This window comes from Sorghum bicolor, chromosome 5 (assembly GCF_000003195.3).
Source record: "Sorghum bicolor cultivar BTx623 chromosome 5, Sorghum_bicolor_NCBIv3, whole genome shotgun sequence".
NCBI classification, from domain to species: Eukaryota; Viridiplantae; Streptophyta; class Magnoliopsida; order Poales; family Poaceae; genus Sorghum; species Sorghum bicolor.
Window position 1 is genome coordinate 67246637 of NC_012874.2, and position 18699 is coordinate 67265335.

General features: G+C 46.7%; 2 protein-coding genes across 2 annotated transcripts; both read left to right on the top strand.

Moving 5' to 3' along the window:
* On the top strand, positions 290–3370 carry LOC8079104 (receptor kinase-like protein Xa21). Its single transcript, XM_002449813.2, has 2 exons — positions 290–2889; positions 2991–3370. The coding sequence occupies exons 1-2, from the start codon at positions 366–368 to the stop codon at positions 3368–3370; spliced, it is 2904 nt and encodes a 967-aa protein (XP_002449858.2). The 5' UTR covers positions 290–365.
* On the top strand, positions 7786–18449 carry LOC8068291. Its single transcript, XM_002449815.2, has 16 exons — positions 7786–8863; positions 10327–10446; positions 10964–11203; positions 11762–11913; positions 12434–12500; positions 12899–13576; positions 13678–13824; positions 13973–14083; positions 14664–14908; positions 15238–15275; positions 15863–15958; positions 16035–16207; positions 16433–16643; positions 16731–16968; positions 17067–17217; positions 17990–18449. The coding sequence occupies exons 1-16, from the start codon at positions 7952–7954 to the stop codon at positions 18290–18292; spliced, it is 3882 nt and encodes a 1293-aa protein (XP_002449860.2). The 5' UTR covers positions 7786–7951; the 3' UTR covers positions 18293–18449.

Sequence of the window (18699 nt, forward strand, 5' to 3'; positions counted from 1 at the left end):
ACAAAGTAGTAGTAACTAACTTGTTGATATATTTGCAGAGTATTTGATTTGGATCTTTCTCAGTGGCAGCAAACCAAGACACTGTATCCATGTCGTTCCCCATCAGACTTCTGCTGCTTGTGTTGCTTCATGGGATCCTACCATCATCAAGTTTGTTCAATCAGGCGTCGGCAGCACAGTTCAGCAGTGAGACGGACCGGGAAGCCTTGCTGGAACTGAAGGCCATCCTAGGCCAGCAATCAAGCAGGTTGTCCTCCTGGAACACAAGTGTTAGCCTGTGCCTCTGGCCAGGGGTAAAATGCAGCCACAGGCACAGGGGCAGGGTCTCAGCACTTGATCTCAGCTCTGCCGGCCTTGCAGGCACCATGCCTGCGTCTGTTGGCAACTTGACATTCCTGACAAGCCTTGACCTTAGCCAAAACATGCTGCAAGGTGAAATCCCTGTAACTGTTGGCCGCTTATACCGGCTGCGATATCTTGACATCTCAAACAACTCACTCCAGAGTGAGATCTCAGCTGGCCTGAGGAACTGCAGCAACCTTGTGAGCATCAGGCTTGGCAAGAACCAGCTGACGGGAGGAATCCCAGATTGGCTTGGAGGCCTGTCAAAACTCCAAGGTGTGCTGCTCGGGCCGAACAATTTCACAGGGGTGATCCCCCAGTCACTTACTAATCTTTCTTCCCTGAGGGAAATCAACCTTGGGACCAACCACCTCGAGGGCACCATCCCCATGGGCTTTGGTAGAATCCATGGACTCGAGTCATTCATAGTGGCAGGAAACCATATCTCAGGCACAATCCCTGCAGATCTCCTCAATGTGTCCTCGCTGATAATGCTTGCAGTGTCTGACAACACGATGCACGGTACACTACCCTCTGACATGGGGGCTGGCCTACCCATGCTCAGATATCTCCTCCTGAGCATGAACCACTTCTCTAGAGGAGTTCCATCTTCACTTGGCAATGCAACCATGCTCTATGTGCTAGATCTCGGCGTTAACAGCCTCACTGGTACCATACCACCAGGGATAGGAAAGCTTTGTCCAGATACTTTAATTTTCGATGGCAACATGCTTGAGGCAAGCAGCACCCAGGACTGGGAGTTTATCTCATCCTTTAGAAATTGCACCCGCCTACGTCTCCTCAGCCTCCAGTACAACATGCTTGGTGGTGAGCTGCCAAGTTCCGTCTCCAATCTTTCATCCCAGCTTCAGTTGCTGTACCTCTCAGGTAATGAGATTTCTGGTAAGATACCACTTGATATTGGCAATCTGGCTGGCCTACAAGCACTGAAGCTAGACTACAACCAATTCTCTGGGGTTTTGCCTGATAGCATTGGAAGGCTATCAGCCCTGAAACTCTTGCAGTTTTCAAACAATAACCTGTCAGGAAACCTGCCTTCTTCAATCGGGAACCTAACACAACTACAAATACTCCTCGCATATAAGAACACCTTTGAGGGGCCACTTCCAGCCAGCCTTGGCAACTTGCAACAGCTAAATGGTGCTGGCTTGTCTAATAACAAGTTTACTGGCCCTTTGCCAAGAGAGATTTTCAACTTGTCATCCTTGACAGATGATCTTTATTTGTCCTATAATTACTTTGTTGGTTCTATCCCACCAGAAGTTGGAAGTCCTACAAACCTTGCACATCTGTATATCTCTGAGAACAATTTATCTGGTCCTTTGCCTGATTCACTTGGCAACTGCGTAAGCATGATGAAGCTTCAATTGAATGGTAACTCCTTCAGTGGTGCCATCCCTACATCCTTTAGTTCAATGCGTGGCTTGATACTGCTAAATTTAACAGATAACATGCTCTCAGGAAAAATTCCTCAAGAGTTGTCCCGCATAAGTGGTTTAGAAGAATTGTATCTTGCTCACAACAACCTTTCAGGACCAATACCTCAGACCTTTGGAAATATGACCTCATTGAACCATCTAGATGTGTCTTTCAACCAACTCAGTGGCCAAATCCCAGTACAGGGTGTGTTTACTAATGTAACAGCCTTCTCTTTTGCTGATAATGATGAACTCTGCGGAGGTGCCCAGGAGTTGCATTTGCCAGCTTGCCCAAACAAACCTTTGTGGCAGAGTCAAAGAAAGCATCATATCATTCTTAAAGTAGTGATTCCAGTTGCAGGTGCACTGCTGTTATTTGTGACCTTAGCAATTCTTGTTAGAACCTTGCAAAAGAAATCAAAAGCTCAATTAGAAGCTGCACCAGTGACAGTAGAAGGTTCTCTCCAATTGATGGATGGCGCGTATCCAAGAGTTTCCTATGCAGATTTAGCACGTGGAACAGATGGATTTTCTCTAAGCAATCGGATTGGTACAGGGAGGTATGGATCAGTGTACAAGGGGAGCTTGGTGATTAATGACACAACAACTATTGTTGCTGTGAAGGTTTTTGATCTCCAACAGTCGGGCTCTTTGAGAAGTTTCATGTCAGAGTGTGAGGCACTTCGTAAGGTTCGGCATCGTAACTTGGTTAGTGTCATCACTTGTTGCTCCGGTTATGACTCCAAGCAAAACAACTTCAAAGCCATTGTGCTAGAGTACATGACTAATGGGAGCCTTGATAAGTGGTTACATCCAGATCAAGGTGGAGAATCTTTAGATCCAGTTAGTGTGACATTAATGCAGAGATTGAACATTGCTATTGACACCTGTGATGCGATGGACTACCTGCATAATAGTTGCCAGCCACCTATAGTTCACTGCGACTTAAAGCCGAGCAACATCCTTCTCAATGAAGACTTTGATGCTCTTGTCGGAGATTTTGGAATTGCGAAGATTCTTAGAGACTCAACAGGTGACTCCCCGACCATGAACTCCAGAAGCTCCACTGGCACCGGGATAAGAGGAACAATTGGATATGTTGCTCCAGGTAACTTTAGTCCAGACTTGTATTCTCTTTCTGCTTGTGCTTGAGCACCTGGCTAGTTTGTAGATTGACAAACAATGACATTTTATTCTTCTACAATGCAGAATATGGGGAAGGTCACCAAGTTTCCCCATGCGGAGATGTTTACAGTTTTGGAATTCTACTCCTGGAGTTGTTTACTGGAAAGGCTCCTACCAATGACATGTTTGCAGATGGCCTGAGCTTGCAGGGCTACGTCCAGGCTGCATTCCCAGATCATCTGATGGACATTGTAGATCCTGCTATTGTAGCAGTAGAAGAAAACCATGTGTTTGATGTGCATAGCGGAACCAGCAACGGTCCACAGGGACAAATCAACAGCATCCTGGTATCTGTTACTGGGCTGGCACTGTTGTGTACTAAGCAGGCACCGACAGAAAGGATATCCATGAGAAATGCAGCCACTGAGCTGCGGAAGATAAGGGCTCACATCATCTGCCAGTAAATTCCGAATAGCCTAGTCAAAATAGCTTTCAAATTGGATAGCTTGTATCAGAGGCTTGATACTGCTGTGTATTACATCTTGGGAGTAAGAATGTTAACTGTTCCTGCATGTGCTTCCTGTTTAGACTATTCAATGAAAGTGATTGCAGTCTAAAAGCATGTAAAATGAATGAGCTTTATGTACAGAAAACAATCAAGTTCTAGTTGCTAACCCAAGCATTCAAACAGGCTACTATGCGATTTAATTGTGTGAAGAACAAGCATGGGTTCAAAACTAAAAAAGATAGTCAATTTGAAATTTATTATAGCTGTTTGAGTTTTTCCAAAAGTTTTTTCTGTCGAGTCAAACTAGTTTATTCTAATCTTAAATATAAAATCACCTGTTCAAATTTTGATAATGTGGCCTACAATTTTTCTGGCAGCAAAAAGTTTGTAAACTTCATATACACATCGTGACTGCTCATGTTATACAGGTGGTTCTTTTAAAACATGAATGCATGAATTGATACTACAACACATAAATAAACAAATAAAATCAAGAAAGAAAATTGATCAGTGAATATTCAAAATTTTTGCCTGCACACAACACTGGCAAGATTATGAAACTTGTATGTTTTTTCCAAGAGAATATTTCAGTTCACTTGGTCCCAATTCTGTCTAATTAAATGGTACTACCACCATTGTATAATAGATGTTTGATGTAGAGCATATGTTTGACCACCTTAATATACATTGTTACTTAGATATGTTACAAAAAAAAAAGAGATTGTAGCAGAAAGTACCAAGAAGAAACTGCAATGACACAAACATTTTCAGAGTAAAAAATGGCCACAGCCTCGTGGTAAAATAGTGCTGGTATTCTAAAAAGTAAGTAAACTACACCAGAGGTATAATAGAAAAGTGATTTTTTGCAACAGGGTGCCAGGCAATCTTTTGTTTATGTCTGCAAAGCTATGGGAAATTCCATGCAGAAAACTGTTAACTTCTGTCTCTGGTTTCACAGAACAAGCCCGGGGCATTCTCTTTGACTTTGTGTTTGAATAGATTAGGTCAAAATCTCTTCTTTGGCAAACCGTTTAACATCACCTTTAACCATTCACATTTCTTCAGGAAATCAATCACAAAAGATATTTCAATGCAAAAGGGTGGGTCATGCATGAGCATGAGCACTAAACTTGATCTGGGATGCAACATTTACTGCTCTTGGCTGTTTGGAATTCTCCAAATTTGCAAGCTACGAGTTAGCATAATAACTGCTAACAATGTCATCAGAAAACATGAAGGTGTTCTTGAAACAAAAGAGGTTAAACTTGCCAAAGACAGTGCAAATCATTCATGCGCAATCAAGAACACTTCAGATATATCTCCCCCCAATGTTACAAGTCCTAGGCTCCTAGCAACAATGGAACTGAACAAGGGACTACAAGTGCTCAAACCAATCAGTCTAGATTCAAAACTGGAGGACCATATTGACTTTGTTTGATTACCTTGCACAATGAGTTAACTACACACGCCTCACCCCACAATTACTTGTATATTATATTATGACAGGATGCTAACCAGCACTGTGTATCTGAACCACTATACTGCTGCTAGATTCAGTGACTGTTAGACCTGTTGGAACAGAACCAATGTATTACCAAACTGATCCAGTGAACTTTTAAAAAATGTTCACAGAAAACTGTTGAGGGCAATAGGCAGTGGGAAAACCTATATAAGTTTATAGCAAATCATATCATACGAGCCTATCAGGATTGACTGTCTTAGTCTTAGATGAAATATCATTTAACCACATCGTCAAGTGATATTTTAGGCTATAGTAATGGATAATGTGACGGGCAGTACAACTCACCAGTGCATGCCTTTTGTGACAACCTACTTGCAGAGTTGCAGTTGTAGGCAAAAGCAAGCACGCAGGGGAACATCGTCGTGCCACCTCGAAGTCCAACTCCTCCACTCGCTTGACAAAACAGCTTCCTCGAGAATGTCCAGCTTCAAGTTCAAGGCGAATCAGCCGATTGGAGTACTACACAGTATGGCTGTATGGGTGCCAACAATCTCAGAAATGTTCACGTTACATCGCCGGAGTAAGTGCAGTTGGGCGGGCCTGTCAACCTTGTCGAGACTCGAGACACAGGTTGAGAAGGACGAAGGAGCACGGCCTAAGAACCAAAAGATGCCGAGGGTGCTCTCGTCCTCGGTGAAGGCGAGCACGGCGTCGGGCTTGGACCGGGATCAGAGGTCGGGAAGTGGGAGAGATTCGCGGCGGCGTTGGGCGCCTGCGCCAGGGCGCCTGGGTTCGGCGGCAGATGAAGGAGCCAGAACCCAGAAGGGGACGCGGCGGCGGCATAAGAGGTGAGGAGGCGGTGGAGGGAGACGAGGGGAGAGGCGTGCGAGGCGGCGCGGGAATGAAGACCGCAGCCGAATAGCGTTCCGGCGGCGGCGGCGGAACCGCCGACGGGTAAACGGCGGAGGAAGCGGAAGGCCCGCTCATGCAAATAATGGACCTGGGCTGGTCCAAATCCAAAGGCCCAGAAGAATACGACCCAAGTATGAAAGAAAAGGAAGAATACGGCCCATACCAGGCTCAATTAGGATCCAAATTTCTTTTTCACATATTTTTTATTTATTTTCAAAATTAACCAGGGATCCCGATTTTAAAATAAGGAAAGTAGAATGAACTACATTAAATGTTATATCTACAAGGTAGGACTAGAAAAACTACACTAAATGTTATATGTCACCCAAGGTTCAAAAATCTCGCAAATTTTGGTAATTTCGAGGGTGTTGAAAGAAAAATTCAAAAAATTATATTACACTAATACATGTGCTTTATTGTAAATATATACATCTATAGACATATTTTTTTCTATTGCTTATGATGTATATTCTTCTACTCAATAGACCTATAGTCATGAAATACATTGATATTTTGTTTAGATCTATTTTTAAAAAGTTATACTTATTTTTTAAGTCTCTAAAAAATTACACTATAGAGCCCGCCTCAGTAAATGATGGCCCACAAGGTAGCCTATTCGGCTCGATAACCAACTGATTGTATAAATACAAGAGTTTAGGGTTTCCTTCTCACTCCACTCCCCATCCACAACCATCGACGCCCCTAGAGTCACGCCCCAACTCCCCAGTCGCGACCTTCCCACTTCTCTCGTACAACCTCTGAGCCTAGAGCCCGACGCCCCTCCCCTCGCTCCCTCCATCGCTCCATCTTCCTCCTTGCAGCAGTGGCGACTTCCTCCCTTCTAAGTAGCACCGGCGAGGGCTACCTCCCTTCCTTTTCGAGTGGCGGCGGCGTCATCCTCCCGAGCAGCGGCTCCCGGTTGGTTCCTTCCCACTCGACGCCCCAGCCTCCATCGAGCTCCCTCTAGTGGGCAGGTGGTGGATCCAGCAAGATCCTCGGTGGGTGGGAGGTGGATCTAGCAAGGGAAGATGATAGGGTGGCCGGATCCAGCGAGGGACGACGATGGGATCCAGGTTGCATGCCTCTTCTGCAACGGGTTGTTCCCCTCCCCTCCGAGTGTCTCTTCTCCCCATCTCTAACGCAGTAGGCGGTTCTAGTCACGATGGGCAAGCAAGTCCAGAGGTCTCATCAGCGAGCACCAGCGGCGATGTTGGCGTGTCGATGGGCTTGGTGGGCCTATGGATAGGCTTCGCCGGGCTTGTTCATGGACTTTTTTATTTGATTAACCAAGACGGGCAGTAAACCGCCTTAGAAAATAGGTCATTTACTGTGACCCTTAAGCTGAGGCGGTTGTGAAAACCGCTCAATTAATTGATTTTGCCCATCTCGCTAAAGATTATTGTAGTAGTGAAGGGATGAAGCAGTTTTGTGGTTACCGATGTATGGTTGGGGAACAAGTGTTTGTACTTGATACAAAATTTTGTTCGTGAGCCTATTTGGTGCATGACATACATGAGCCAAATCAAATTTGGCAATGCCAAATCCAGGCAATTGCTTTTTCTTCTGTCTTTGTAAGTTGGCCACCTAGCTTGGGGGCTGTGTTTTTCACTCTCTCTCTTTTTCGTTTCTCCGGGGAAGTATGTCACCTTTTAAATATCCTTTTTTGTTTTCTATTTGTTCTACTATAATAAAATTTTGGTAAAGGCTTTGCCAAAGCCTTAAAAAAAGTCAATCAAATACTTAAATGTGCGATTAGTGACGTTAAGTATCTGTTACCATAGAAGACTTGAACATTTCTCGGCATGTCGCGTCGGAGGCCCATGAGGTGCGACTTGTGAGAGTACTACAACGTTCCTTTCAGTGAGACCACCATAGATCCTCTAGATATGTGACGCTGGGTGATGCCGTATCCTGCACACCAGCACGAAATTAATTTCTGCGTGTTCCAGGAAACATATAGGGAACACGACTTGGGGTGGTGAGGAAATGAGGTCAATGCAGGTGGTGGCAGGCTCTGCATTCCGAGCTCCCCTATCGATCTCTGCTGAATCTGCCAGCCATTCAAACAATACTTTCGCTCAGCACTCGCACCTTTCATAGCGCAGCTTCATCATACATACACTTCACTCTCTCATCTCGGTTGCGGCCAATCCACTTGAAACCATGGCCATGTACATGTGCGGCCATGCCGTGGGCTACTACGCGGTTGTTGTTGGCCTGCTGATCACCACCCTCACGCCACCGCTGGCGGCTGGCATACCATGGCCAGTCTGCAGCAGCAGCTCCGCCGGGAACTACACCGCTAACAGCACCTACGGCGGCAACCTCCGCCTGGTCGCCGCCGCCCTGCCAAGCGACGTCTCCACGTCCCCTACCCTCTTCGCCGTCGCCACAACCGGGACGGCACCGGACATAGTTTACGCCATCGGGCAATGCATCGGCGACCTGCAGAGCGCCGCCGCTGCCTGCCGCGACTGCATCGCGGCCAGCTTTGAGCAGGCGCAGAAGATGTGCCCACACAACAAGGGTGCGGCCATCTTCGACCACGACAACGGCACATGCCAAATCGGCTTCTCCAACCAGGATTTTCTCGTTTCCCACGCCAACTCGCAGGACCAGGAGGTGATGGTCTATAACGCTGAGAACATCACCTCCGACATCGCCAGCCGGTTCAACGCGTTCACCTACACGCTGCTCAACAGTATGGCCGAGTACGTTTCGACAACAAACTCAACAAACAAGTACGTGACAGCATCGATCGCCATAGATGCCGCGACCTACCCGTATATCTACGGTATGGCGTCGTGTACCCCTGACCTGGTACCTTGGCAGTGCCGTGGGTGCCTTTCTGCTGCAATTTCCGATATGATATCAGGAGACAAAATTACCGTCTACACCAAGGGCGCCAGGATCCGTGGTCTGCGGTGCACCGCGCAGTATGAGCTGTACCGTTTCTACAACAGTTCCACCATGCTTCAGCTGTCAGCGGCGGTGCCACCGCCACCGCCACCGCCACCACCGCCAGCCATTCATCATCAGGATGGTCTGTTTCATGGCGTTTATTCTTTTTTTGTCTGAGAAGCTCCTCATTTTTACCCCTTATAACATCCTTCACTTTCTAAATCATCCGCCTTTTTTTAGTTTGTTGTCACTCTGAAGGTATTTAGAATAATATATAATTGACTTTAAAGCATCATTTGTTTTTTTTTTTGCAAAAACACCACATCTTTGTTATTATTGTGATAGTATCCATTCATATCTGACCAAAGTAGGAACAGATAGTGCGACTGTTGAAAACAAATCGCTAGCCCTCATATATATATTTTGGCACACAAGCTCACCATGATCTTTTATTTTACGTAAAGTTTTCTATTACATAAGAATTAAAACTTTCCATGATTCAATTATTATGTGCCACTAATTGATTATCTTCAATGGTATATTTTTCTTGCATTTCATTTTTCTTGGTGAAGAATCTCTGAAATCCCTAGACCACTATCATTATTTAGATTAGTATTAGCTTCTTTCCATACAGTCTTATCTTATATAGAGTCACTACTGATCTATTCGAAGAATCTAATTTTAAAATAAAAACAAATAATTATTATAGTCACAGTTATAAGTAATTACAAATCCATAAAGCAATTCCTGAAGATGAATCTGTGACCCAGATGTATAGTTCAACATATATAGCTCTATACATATCTTTCCTGTCACAGTGTTGGGATAACAGATTCAAGTGTAGATGACAATCTGTTGATGTTAACAGATTTTCACTCAACATATTTGTATTTAATGGGATTGGGAAGCCTCGAATAATTAATTAAGTTGTACTACATATACTTAATGTTTAAAAAAATTGTGAATATAAGAGTTCCATGATGAGCTATATGCTGATTGAGAACGAATTCAATAGAAGTTGTGATTATTGAATTATTATGCATGCCGGTAAAGTTAGAACTGACACTGATAAGTCATGCGTTGTTAGCGCTAGCACTTCTGAGATTATACCGGTGATGTACTGGTGGCCTAGGCTTGAAGGCTCGGCGACCTGTTGGCGGCGCCGTGCTCGGCGCCTAGGGTTTTAGCTGTAAGACAATGGCTGTCGAGGGGTAGGAGACGAGGGCTGGGCGCCCAAGGGAGATACAAGTATCTCAATCCCAGGCTGAATCCTTCTCATTAACAGAGTCCAATACTTATACAAGCAATCCTAACAAACTCATGCTGATTTAACCAAATAAAGATAATACTAAATATAAATAGATCCTAACATATAGGATTCTATAACTAACTAGACTCCTAAACCGACCAGGCTTACAGGAGGCAGGATCAGCCACGACTCCTGCGCCTGTACTGCTTGCCGACCATAACATCACTCCCCGCCTCGACAAACAGCTCGTCCTCGAGCTGGAAATCCGGGAAGCGTTGCTTGAAATCCTCCACCGGCTCCCAAGACGCTTCGGATGGATCGAGCCCAGTCCACTGGACCAGGACAACCCAGATGCCACGACGCAACTGAGCCCGAAGAACGCGTGCAGGCTGGAGTAGTAGACGCCCATGTCGAAGAGGTGGCAGAGATGGCGACGATGTCGGCGGAGTACCACGGAAAGGCTTCAGAACGCCCACATGGAAAACATCATGGATGCGAGCACCCTCAGGTAGACGAAGGCGATATGCCACTTCGCCTATGCGCTCCAGTACCTGGAAAGGGCCTGCATACCGAGGACCGAGCTTACCACGTGACCCTGGCACCAAGGATTGAGCCGGCCGATGAAGAATGCGCAGGAGTACCCAATCATCAACCTGGAACTCGAGTGCACGATGCTTGCTGTTGTAGTGGCGGCGAGCATATTCCTGGGCTTGAAGAAGACGTGCACGAACATCCTGCAGAAACTCATCCCGGTCCCGGAGCAATGTGTCCACTGTTTCTGTAGTAGCCGTCCCTGCTGTGTAGGGCACGATGGCTGGAGGCGGCCGCCCAAACACAACTTCAAACGGAGTAGTTTTGAGAGCCGAGTGATAAGACGTATTGTAGCAATATTCAGCCCAAGGCAGCCAGTCCACCCACGCCCGAGGACGATCCCCAGTGAGACAACGCAGGTACATCGCAATAGTCTTATTGACAATCTCCGATTGTCCATCTGTTTGGGGATGAAATGCAGTACTCATGCGCAGCTTGACGCCAGCCAGCTTGAACAGATCTCTCCAAACATGTCCCGTAAACACCGGATCGCGATCACTCACGATGGAATTTGGAAACCCATGAAGGCGTACAACAGCTTCGAAGAAGGCTTTGGCCACAGATGCAGCCGTGTATGGGTGACTGAGCGCGATGAAATGGGCGTGCTTGGAGAAACGATCCACCACCGTCAAAATGACGCTCTTGCCATGCACGCGAGGGAGGCCTTCGATGAAGTCCATAGCAATGTCCGACCAGATCTGAGAAGGAACTTCCAGCGGCTGCAGTAGGCCGGCGGGATGCAGCGATTCCGTCTTGTTGCGTTGACAGGTGACACAGGAACGAACATAATCCTGCACCAACTGGCGGTCATGATCGATGACAAAGTGTTGGCGCAGTCGCTGCAAGGTTTTCTGGATGCCGCCATGACCCCCAGCGTGAGCCAATTCCAGTATAACGGGCACCAGTGATGATGACGATGGCACAAAAACCTGGGCGCCGCGCAGGACCAATCCATCCACCACGCGCCATGGGTCGCCACGATCTTGAACGACCCTGTCACGGAAAGTACGCAAGGCCGAGTCTTCCTGGAACTCCCGGCGCAGGGTGTTGTAGAGTTCAAACGAAGGTCCACTAAGCACTGCAATAGTGGCATCCCCTGCTGATGGAGACAGTTCGTCGCCGCGGCGAGAGAGAGCATCCGCCACCACGTTAAGCCGGCCCGGGTGGAACTCGACGCTGAAATCATAGCCGAACAATTTGCTGACCCATTGGTGCTGTGGCACTGTTGAAAGGCGCTGGTCCAGGAGGAATTTGAGGGCGTAGTGGTCTGTACGGACTGTGAAGTGGCGGCCCCAAACATACGGCCTCCAGTGGCGAACTGCGTGCACAAGGCCGATGAGTTCACGCTCATACGCGGCCAACTTGAGATGACGGGCAGCAAAGGGTCTGCTGACGAACGCAATAGCTCCTTCGCCTTGGTGCAGCACCGCGCCGAAGCCCGATCCAGAAGCATCACAATCGATCAAGAAGGGTTTGTCAAAATTGGGCAGCTGTAACACCGGCGCCATTGAGAGGGCTTGCTTGAGTGCTGCAAATGCCGCAGACGCCTCTTCTGTCCACATAAAACCATCCCGCTTGAGGAGCTTAGTGAGGGGTGAAGCAATAGCAGCATAGCCCTGAATGAACCGACGATAATAGCCGGCGAGGCCGAGGAAACCGCGCAGGCCGCGAACTGAGCGGGGCTGGGGCCATGAAGTGACTGCGTCCACCTTCTCCTGATCCATGGCAACCCCTGTAGAAGAAATCACATGCCCGAGGTATGCTACTGTCGGCTGAGCAAAGGAACACTTGGTACGTTTGAGCCGTAATTGATGAGACCGGAGGGCCAGGAGTACTGCATGTAGGTGCTGGAGATGAGCAGACCAGGATGGGCTGTAAATTAAGATATCGTCGAAGAATACCAGGACAAACTTCCGCAGGAACGGGCGCAGCACTGTGTTCATCAAGTGCTGGAACGTGGCTGGGGCGTTGGTAAGCCCGAATGGCATCACCAGGAACTCAAAGTGGCCCTCATGTGTCCTGAATGCCGTCTTCTCAATGTCTGCATCATGCATACGGACTTGATGATACCCTGACCGAAGGTCCAGCTTAGTGAAAAATTTCGCTCCTTGCAACTCATCCAATAACTCTTCGACGACGGGGATGGGGAATTTATCCTTGACGGTCTGCTGATTCAGCGCCCGATAATCCACGCAAAAGCGCCAGGTGCCATCATGTTTCTTCACCAACAGCACTGGAGCGGAAAAGGCCGACGTACTGGGCCGGATGACGCCCTGCTGGAGCATAGCAGCGCACTGGGTCTCAAGTTCGTCCTTCTGTAATTGTGGATAGCGGTATGGGCGGACCGCTATCGGAGCTGTGTTCGGCAGGAGGTGGATCCTGTGGTCACACGCGCGCGCCGGCGGCAGACCTTGAGGTTCAGCGAAGATATCCTCAAAGGAATCCAGCAGCCTGTCCAGCAGTGGTGCGTCGGAGTGGACTGCATGGAGCCGAGTAGACGGGACATCCCACCGCGTGGACCCGATGCCGCGCCAGAACACCCGCTGCCCGCCGCGTGTGAACGCCATGCACAAATCGTCGAAGTCCCAAAGGATCGGACCCAGACCGCGGAGAAACGAGACGCCCAGCACCATGTCCCAGCGATCCAGGGGAATTGTGTAACAGTCCACGGCGAAGGCTTCATTAGCAATGCGGATTCCTACGTCGCGCGCCAGGCCGCGACACTCGACGCGGTCACCGTTGGCCACGGTAACCCCAGTGCCGGGGCAAGGTGCGAACTGAATGCCCACTCGTTGGGCCACAGCGCCGCTTATGAAGTTATGAGTAGAGCCGGAGTCGATGAGGGCGACGCACTGCTCGCTGCCCACCTGCACATAAATCTGCATGGTGTCTTCCATGCGAATGCCCGCAATGGCCGCCAAGGAGATGGTGGGTGTGGTGGACGCCTCTGTTGCTGCTGGTGCCTCATCATCGGATTCCGGGGGCTCTTCCACGATGTAGTCGGCTGCTTCGAGGAAGAACAGACGCGCGCACTTATGGCCTTGGACGTAAGGCTCATCGCAGTTGTAACACAACCCCTGCTTGCGGCGATCCGCCATCTCTGCCGGGGTCAGATAGCGGAAGGGCCGTGTTGTGTTCTGTGCTGAAGACGCAGCTGAGGATGACGCAGTGGTTGACTGTCCCGACGGCGGGCGGCGCGCTGGGCGCGGAGGTGGTCCTGGCAATGCGAGCACCTTGGGAGCATTGCGACGCTCATACGCCCGTGCCAACCGCATTGCGCGATGGAGGTCTTGTGGTTCGTGAAGTTCAACGTCCACACGAATGTGTTCAGGAAGGCCTCCAGTGAACAATTGCGCCTGTTGGAGGGGATCCAGGCGTCCTGCATGGGCTAGACGCGCCTGGAACGCAGACATGTAGGTGTCTACGTTGTTTGTAAATGGCAGACGGGCAAGATCGGCGAGGTGGTTGGTGGAGAGGGCCGGTCCAAAGCGCTGCTGGCACAGCAAGCGGAACGCCGGCCAGGCAGGGCGACCATGGTCGCGCTCCAGGATGAAGTACCATTGTTGGGCATCGCCTGTCATATGAAAGGAGGCGAGCCAGACCTTATCTGCTTCCCTTGTTAGCTGGCCGCGAAAGAACGATTCGCAGCGATTCAGCCACCCGAGAGGATCCTCCTTGCCATCATAGAGGGGGAAAGACAGCTTGTGGAATTTTGGCACACCATGGCTCTCACTGTCTCCCTCAATCTGGTGGGAACTCTGAGGTTGCCGTGGAGCTTCGTGCACCGTCGTGGATGACGAATAGATAGGACCATGCAGGATGGACGACAGTGTTGGCACGGGGGACGGCGAGTGGGGGAAGGTGATCTGATGGATCGGCAAGCCCGGCATTGCTGGTGCGCCGATAGAGACGGTTGACGTTGTTGCTGCGGAGTCGGAGAGGCCCTGGGTAGTCGTGGGCAGCAGTGGAGCCGAGAGCGCTGGTGCAGACAGGATCTCGGAGCCCGTCGGCGGCTGCGCAGGGATCCCGCCATAGCCCGGCATCCCGTATGGTAGTAGCAGAGGGGACGAGTACGACAGGGCCGGTTGCAGCGGCTGCCTCGTGCCACCCTCCACGGCCGTCAATCGCATGCAGACTTCAGCCATCTGGCGCTGCATGCCGTGGAACAGAAGAGTCATCTGTTGCTGCCCCGCAGCTAGGGACGCCAAAGCTTCAGAGAGGGAAGGTTGTGCAGGAGGCCCGGTGGTGGACGTCGGGGCTGATGGAGGAACGGAGAACGCTGGGGCACCCAGCGATGAAACCGGCGGCGTTGGAGAGCCGCTGGTGGCTGCAGCGCCGGCGGCGGAGGTCCCAGATGCCATGAACACTGATACCAGATTGTTAGCGCTAGCACTTCTGAGATTATACCGGTGATGTACTGGTGGCCTAGGCTTGAAGGCTCGGCGACCTGTTGGCGGCGCCGTGCTCGGCGCCTAGGGTTTTAGCTGTAAGACAATGGCTGTCGAGGGGTAGGAGACGAGGGCTGGGCGCCCAAGGGAGATACAAGTATCTCAATCCCAGGCTGAATCCTTCTCATTAACAGAGTCCAATACTTATACAAGCAATCCTAACAAACTCATGCTGATTTAACCAAATAAAGATAATACTAAATATAAATAGATCCTAACATATAGGATTCTATAACTAACTAGACTCCTAAACCGACCAGGCTTACAGGAGGCAGGATCAGCCACGACTCCTGCGCCTGTACTGCTTGCCGACCATAACATGCGTGCCGATGCCCAAGAAGAGTTAGTAATATATTGTAAGCCATCGAAGCGTTGACTACTGGAATAGTGGAATACATACAACAATGAGTATCTATGACGGATCTTGTTACCTTTGTGATTACCTGTGCTGGATTGTATTGCAAGCCCACCTTTGTAAATTTGTATATCAGTCTGTATATATTATATTGAAAAGTCATTACTTATTCGAATAATGTAGGCCTATGGATAAAAACATACATTATACAAAATTTATATGTTTGATGATGAGATCCTACAACTTTGTATTTGAATACCTTTTCGTAACTTGAAGTTATTTAATAGAACGTTTTAGGCGACATGGCTGAAAAGGAGTAAAACTACATATTGGTATGCCCACAATGTTAATAAAAAGTGAGATCTAAAGGAGGATTATTCCCACGCGAGTTGGATGGTTGTATGTTTGAAGCTTGGGAATCACACTTTCATGCTATCTACTAATTAAACATATAGAACAAACTTTTCTAGCTATTTAATAAGAATTTGCTATCTTTTGATTTACAAATTGTTTGTCTTGTTTCCTGGCAGGGGGCAGGAGAAAAATGTTGGTCATAGCCTTGGTAGTGCCAGTACTTGGGTCCATTTTTGTTTTGACCCTTTGCTTCCTTAGATGGAACAGAAAAGGTATGTTATGTACATGTAAATAAACGAAATTCTACTTGTTTCTTACTCAAAGTTTTACATAAAGATCCATATTCAGTTCCACATCACAAGGCTGAAATGAATCTGGCGGAAGACGAAGCCCTAGTTTGGGGACTGGAAGGAGGGAGTTCAGAATTGACAGTTTATGACTTCTCCCAAGTACTAGAGGCTACAGGTGACTTCTCGGAAGAAAATAAACTTGGGCAAGGTGGCTTTGGTCCTGTGTACAAGGTAATTGGAAAAAAAAAGAGTACGTAGAGATATTCACTGTTCTGTTTGAAACTGTGGAACTTTTACATAGTCTTTTTTTATGATTGAAGTGTTTCCTACATAATAAATCCTGTGAAATTCAAGAGTTCCAAACAGAGACATCAGGTTGCATTCTCTGTGATGGTAGTCCAACGAATTGTCAAGTGTCCAGATAACAATTGAAATATTTTTTTAACATGTCTGTAGGGCCGATTTCTAGATGGGATAGAGATAGCAGTTAAGAGGCTTTCTTCACATTCAGGGCAAGGATTGACAGAGTTTAAAAATGAAATCCAGCTCATAGCCAAGCTCCAGCACACAAACCTGGTTAGGCTCTTGGGATGCTGCTCCCAGGGAGAGGAGAAAATACTAGTATATGAATATTTGCCAAACAAAAGCTTGGACTTCTTCATTTTTGGTACTCATTTCTTACAACATCAGCCAGCCATAGATTCTGTGTTCTAATGGTATTTAATATTAATATATATGGCTAATTAATATGCAGATGAAACAAGGAGGGCCTTGCTTGATTGGACAAGACGTCGTGCGATAATAGAAGGGATCGCACAAGGACTAATTTATTTGCATAAGCACTCTCGGTTACGAGTCATTCATAGAGATCTTAAAGCAAGCAACATTCTCTTGGACTCTGAAATGAACCCTAAAATTTCAGATTTTGGGCTTGCTAAGATATTTAGCACAAAAGATACTGAAGGAAACACAAGAAGAATAGTTGGGACATAGTATGTTTTTTTCTACAGATTAGTACAGCAGCTATCTTAGATATCTACCTGCTAAATACAGTCATTTGACCTGAAATTTGTTACACGCATGGTTTCAGTGGTTACATGGCTCCTGAGTATGCATCGGAGGGTGTCTTCTCAGTGAAATCAGATGTATTCAGCTTTGGAGTGCTAATTCTTGAGATCATCAGTGGGAAAAGAGCATCGAGTTTCCATAAATATGGGGACTTCATCAACATTCTAGGACATGTGAGTCTTTCAATTTCAAATTCTTCATGTAAATGTTTGTGCCTCTAATAAGGTCCCGTGAAGATTGGAAAGAACAGATCTAAAGGCAAATCAATGGGCTAATTATCGGGTACTAAGAGCCTTTTTGGATTCTCTATTCTAAAGTTTAGTTGGTAGGGATGAAAACGGATCGGATATGGACGGATATCACCGATGTTACATTTGTTTTCATATTTTTGGTCGGATTCAGATTTGAATACGGATAATGTCAATCCTGTCGGATAAGATATGATCTATTTAAGTATTCGGATACGATACGGTATCAAATACTGAATATTCAGACTCGGATATGGACAGATCTGGACCCCTATAAACGAATTCGGTCTCAAATATGGTCGAAAAATATATATACTATTTTCATCCCTGTTAGTTGGCAAAAGTGTTTTTTTAATAAAAAAATTGTAACCTTTTCTTAGAACAATTGTTAAAATTAACACCATTATTGCGCATTTATTTCTGAATCTAACCCATTTGTGTGGTCTTAAATTTTTATGTGGTTGGCTAAACTTTTGACAACACTTTAGCCCTCATGTTTGGAGCCTCAAGAACTAAAATAATAAGAAGTTTAGTGGCTAAACTTAAGAACATGCATGGGATCCAAATGGGACCTCAGTGCCATCAATATTCAATTAGAACTCATTATTTTTAAATTCTTACGAATGCATCCAAGCAGTAGTGCTCAATATAACTCACACTATAAACTTTGCACTGCGTTCGTGATAATTCTTTGCAGGCATGGCAGTTGTGGAAAGAAGGATTATGGCTTCAACTCGTGGACACATCACTAGTTAGTGATGTTCATGCACTAGAAATTGTTAGATGCATTAATATTGCATTGTTATGTGTGCAAGAGCTTGCGGCTGATCGACCCACCATGTCACACGTGGTTTCCATGCTAAGCAGCGAGAGTATGACACTACCTGAGCCAAAGCACCCTGCATATTCCCACATAAGGGTGACAACCGAAGAAGTGTCCACAGTTTTTGATCCGCCTAGTCTTAATGGTGTGACAATATCTGACCAAGATGGTAGATAGTTTCTTTTCAGGATTACAGGCTATATGAAATATTTATATTGTTGTTGATTGAAAGTATTTTTCCTGTTTTAACTCAACTGTTTGTTTAAAGGCATACATTCGTAGACTTCTCTATGTATTTCTTTTTGAACAACTAGCCAATCAACCCGCTCCTACAAGGGCTACCAATTTATAGAAATTTTAGTCAATTGTTGTTGTTATATACTAATTTTGTAAAAACAATTGATGTCCAATGTTCCTAAACTAATAATGTTGTAGTAAAACTATGGTTGCAATATGTTATACATATGCCCTTAAATAATTGAAGACATGATTTTTTTTTGAAATTTCCTTTCTTGTTGGAATATACATATATTGAAAAATGTATGTTTGAAATTATATATAAATGCTAGACTAGATGGCAAAGG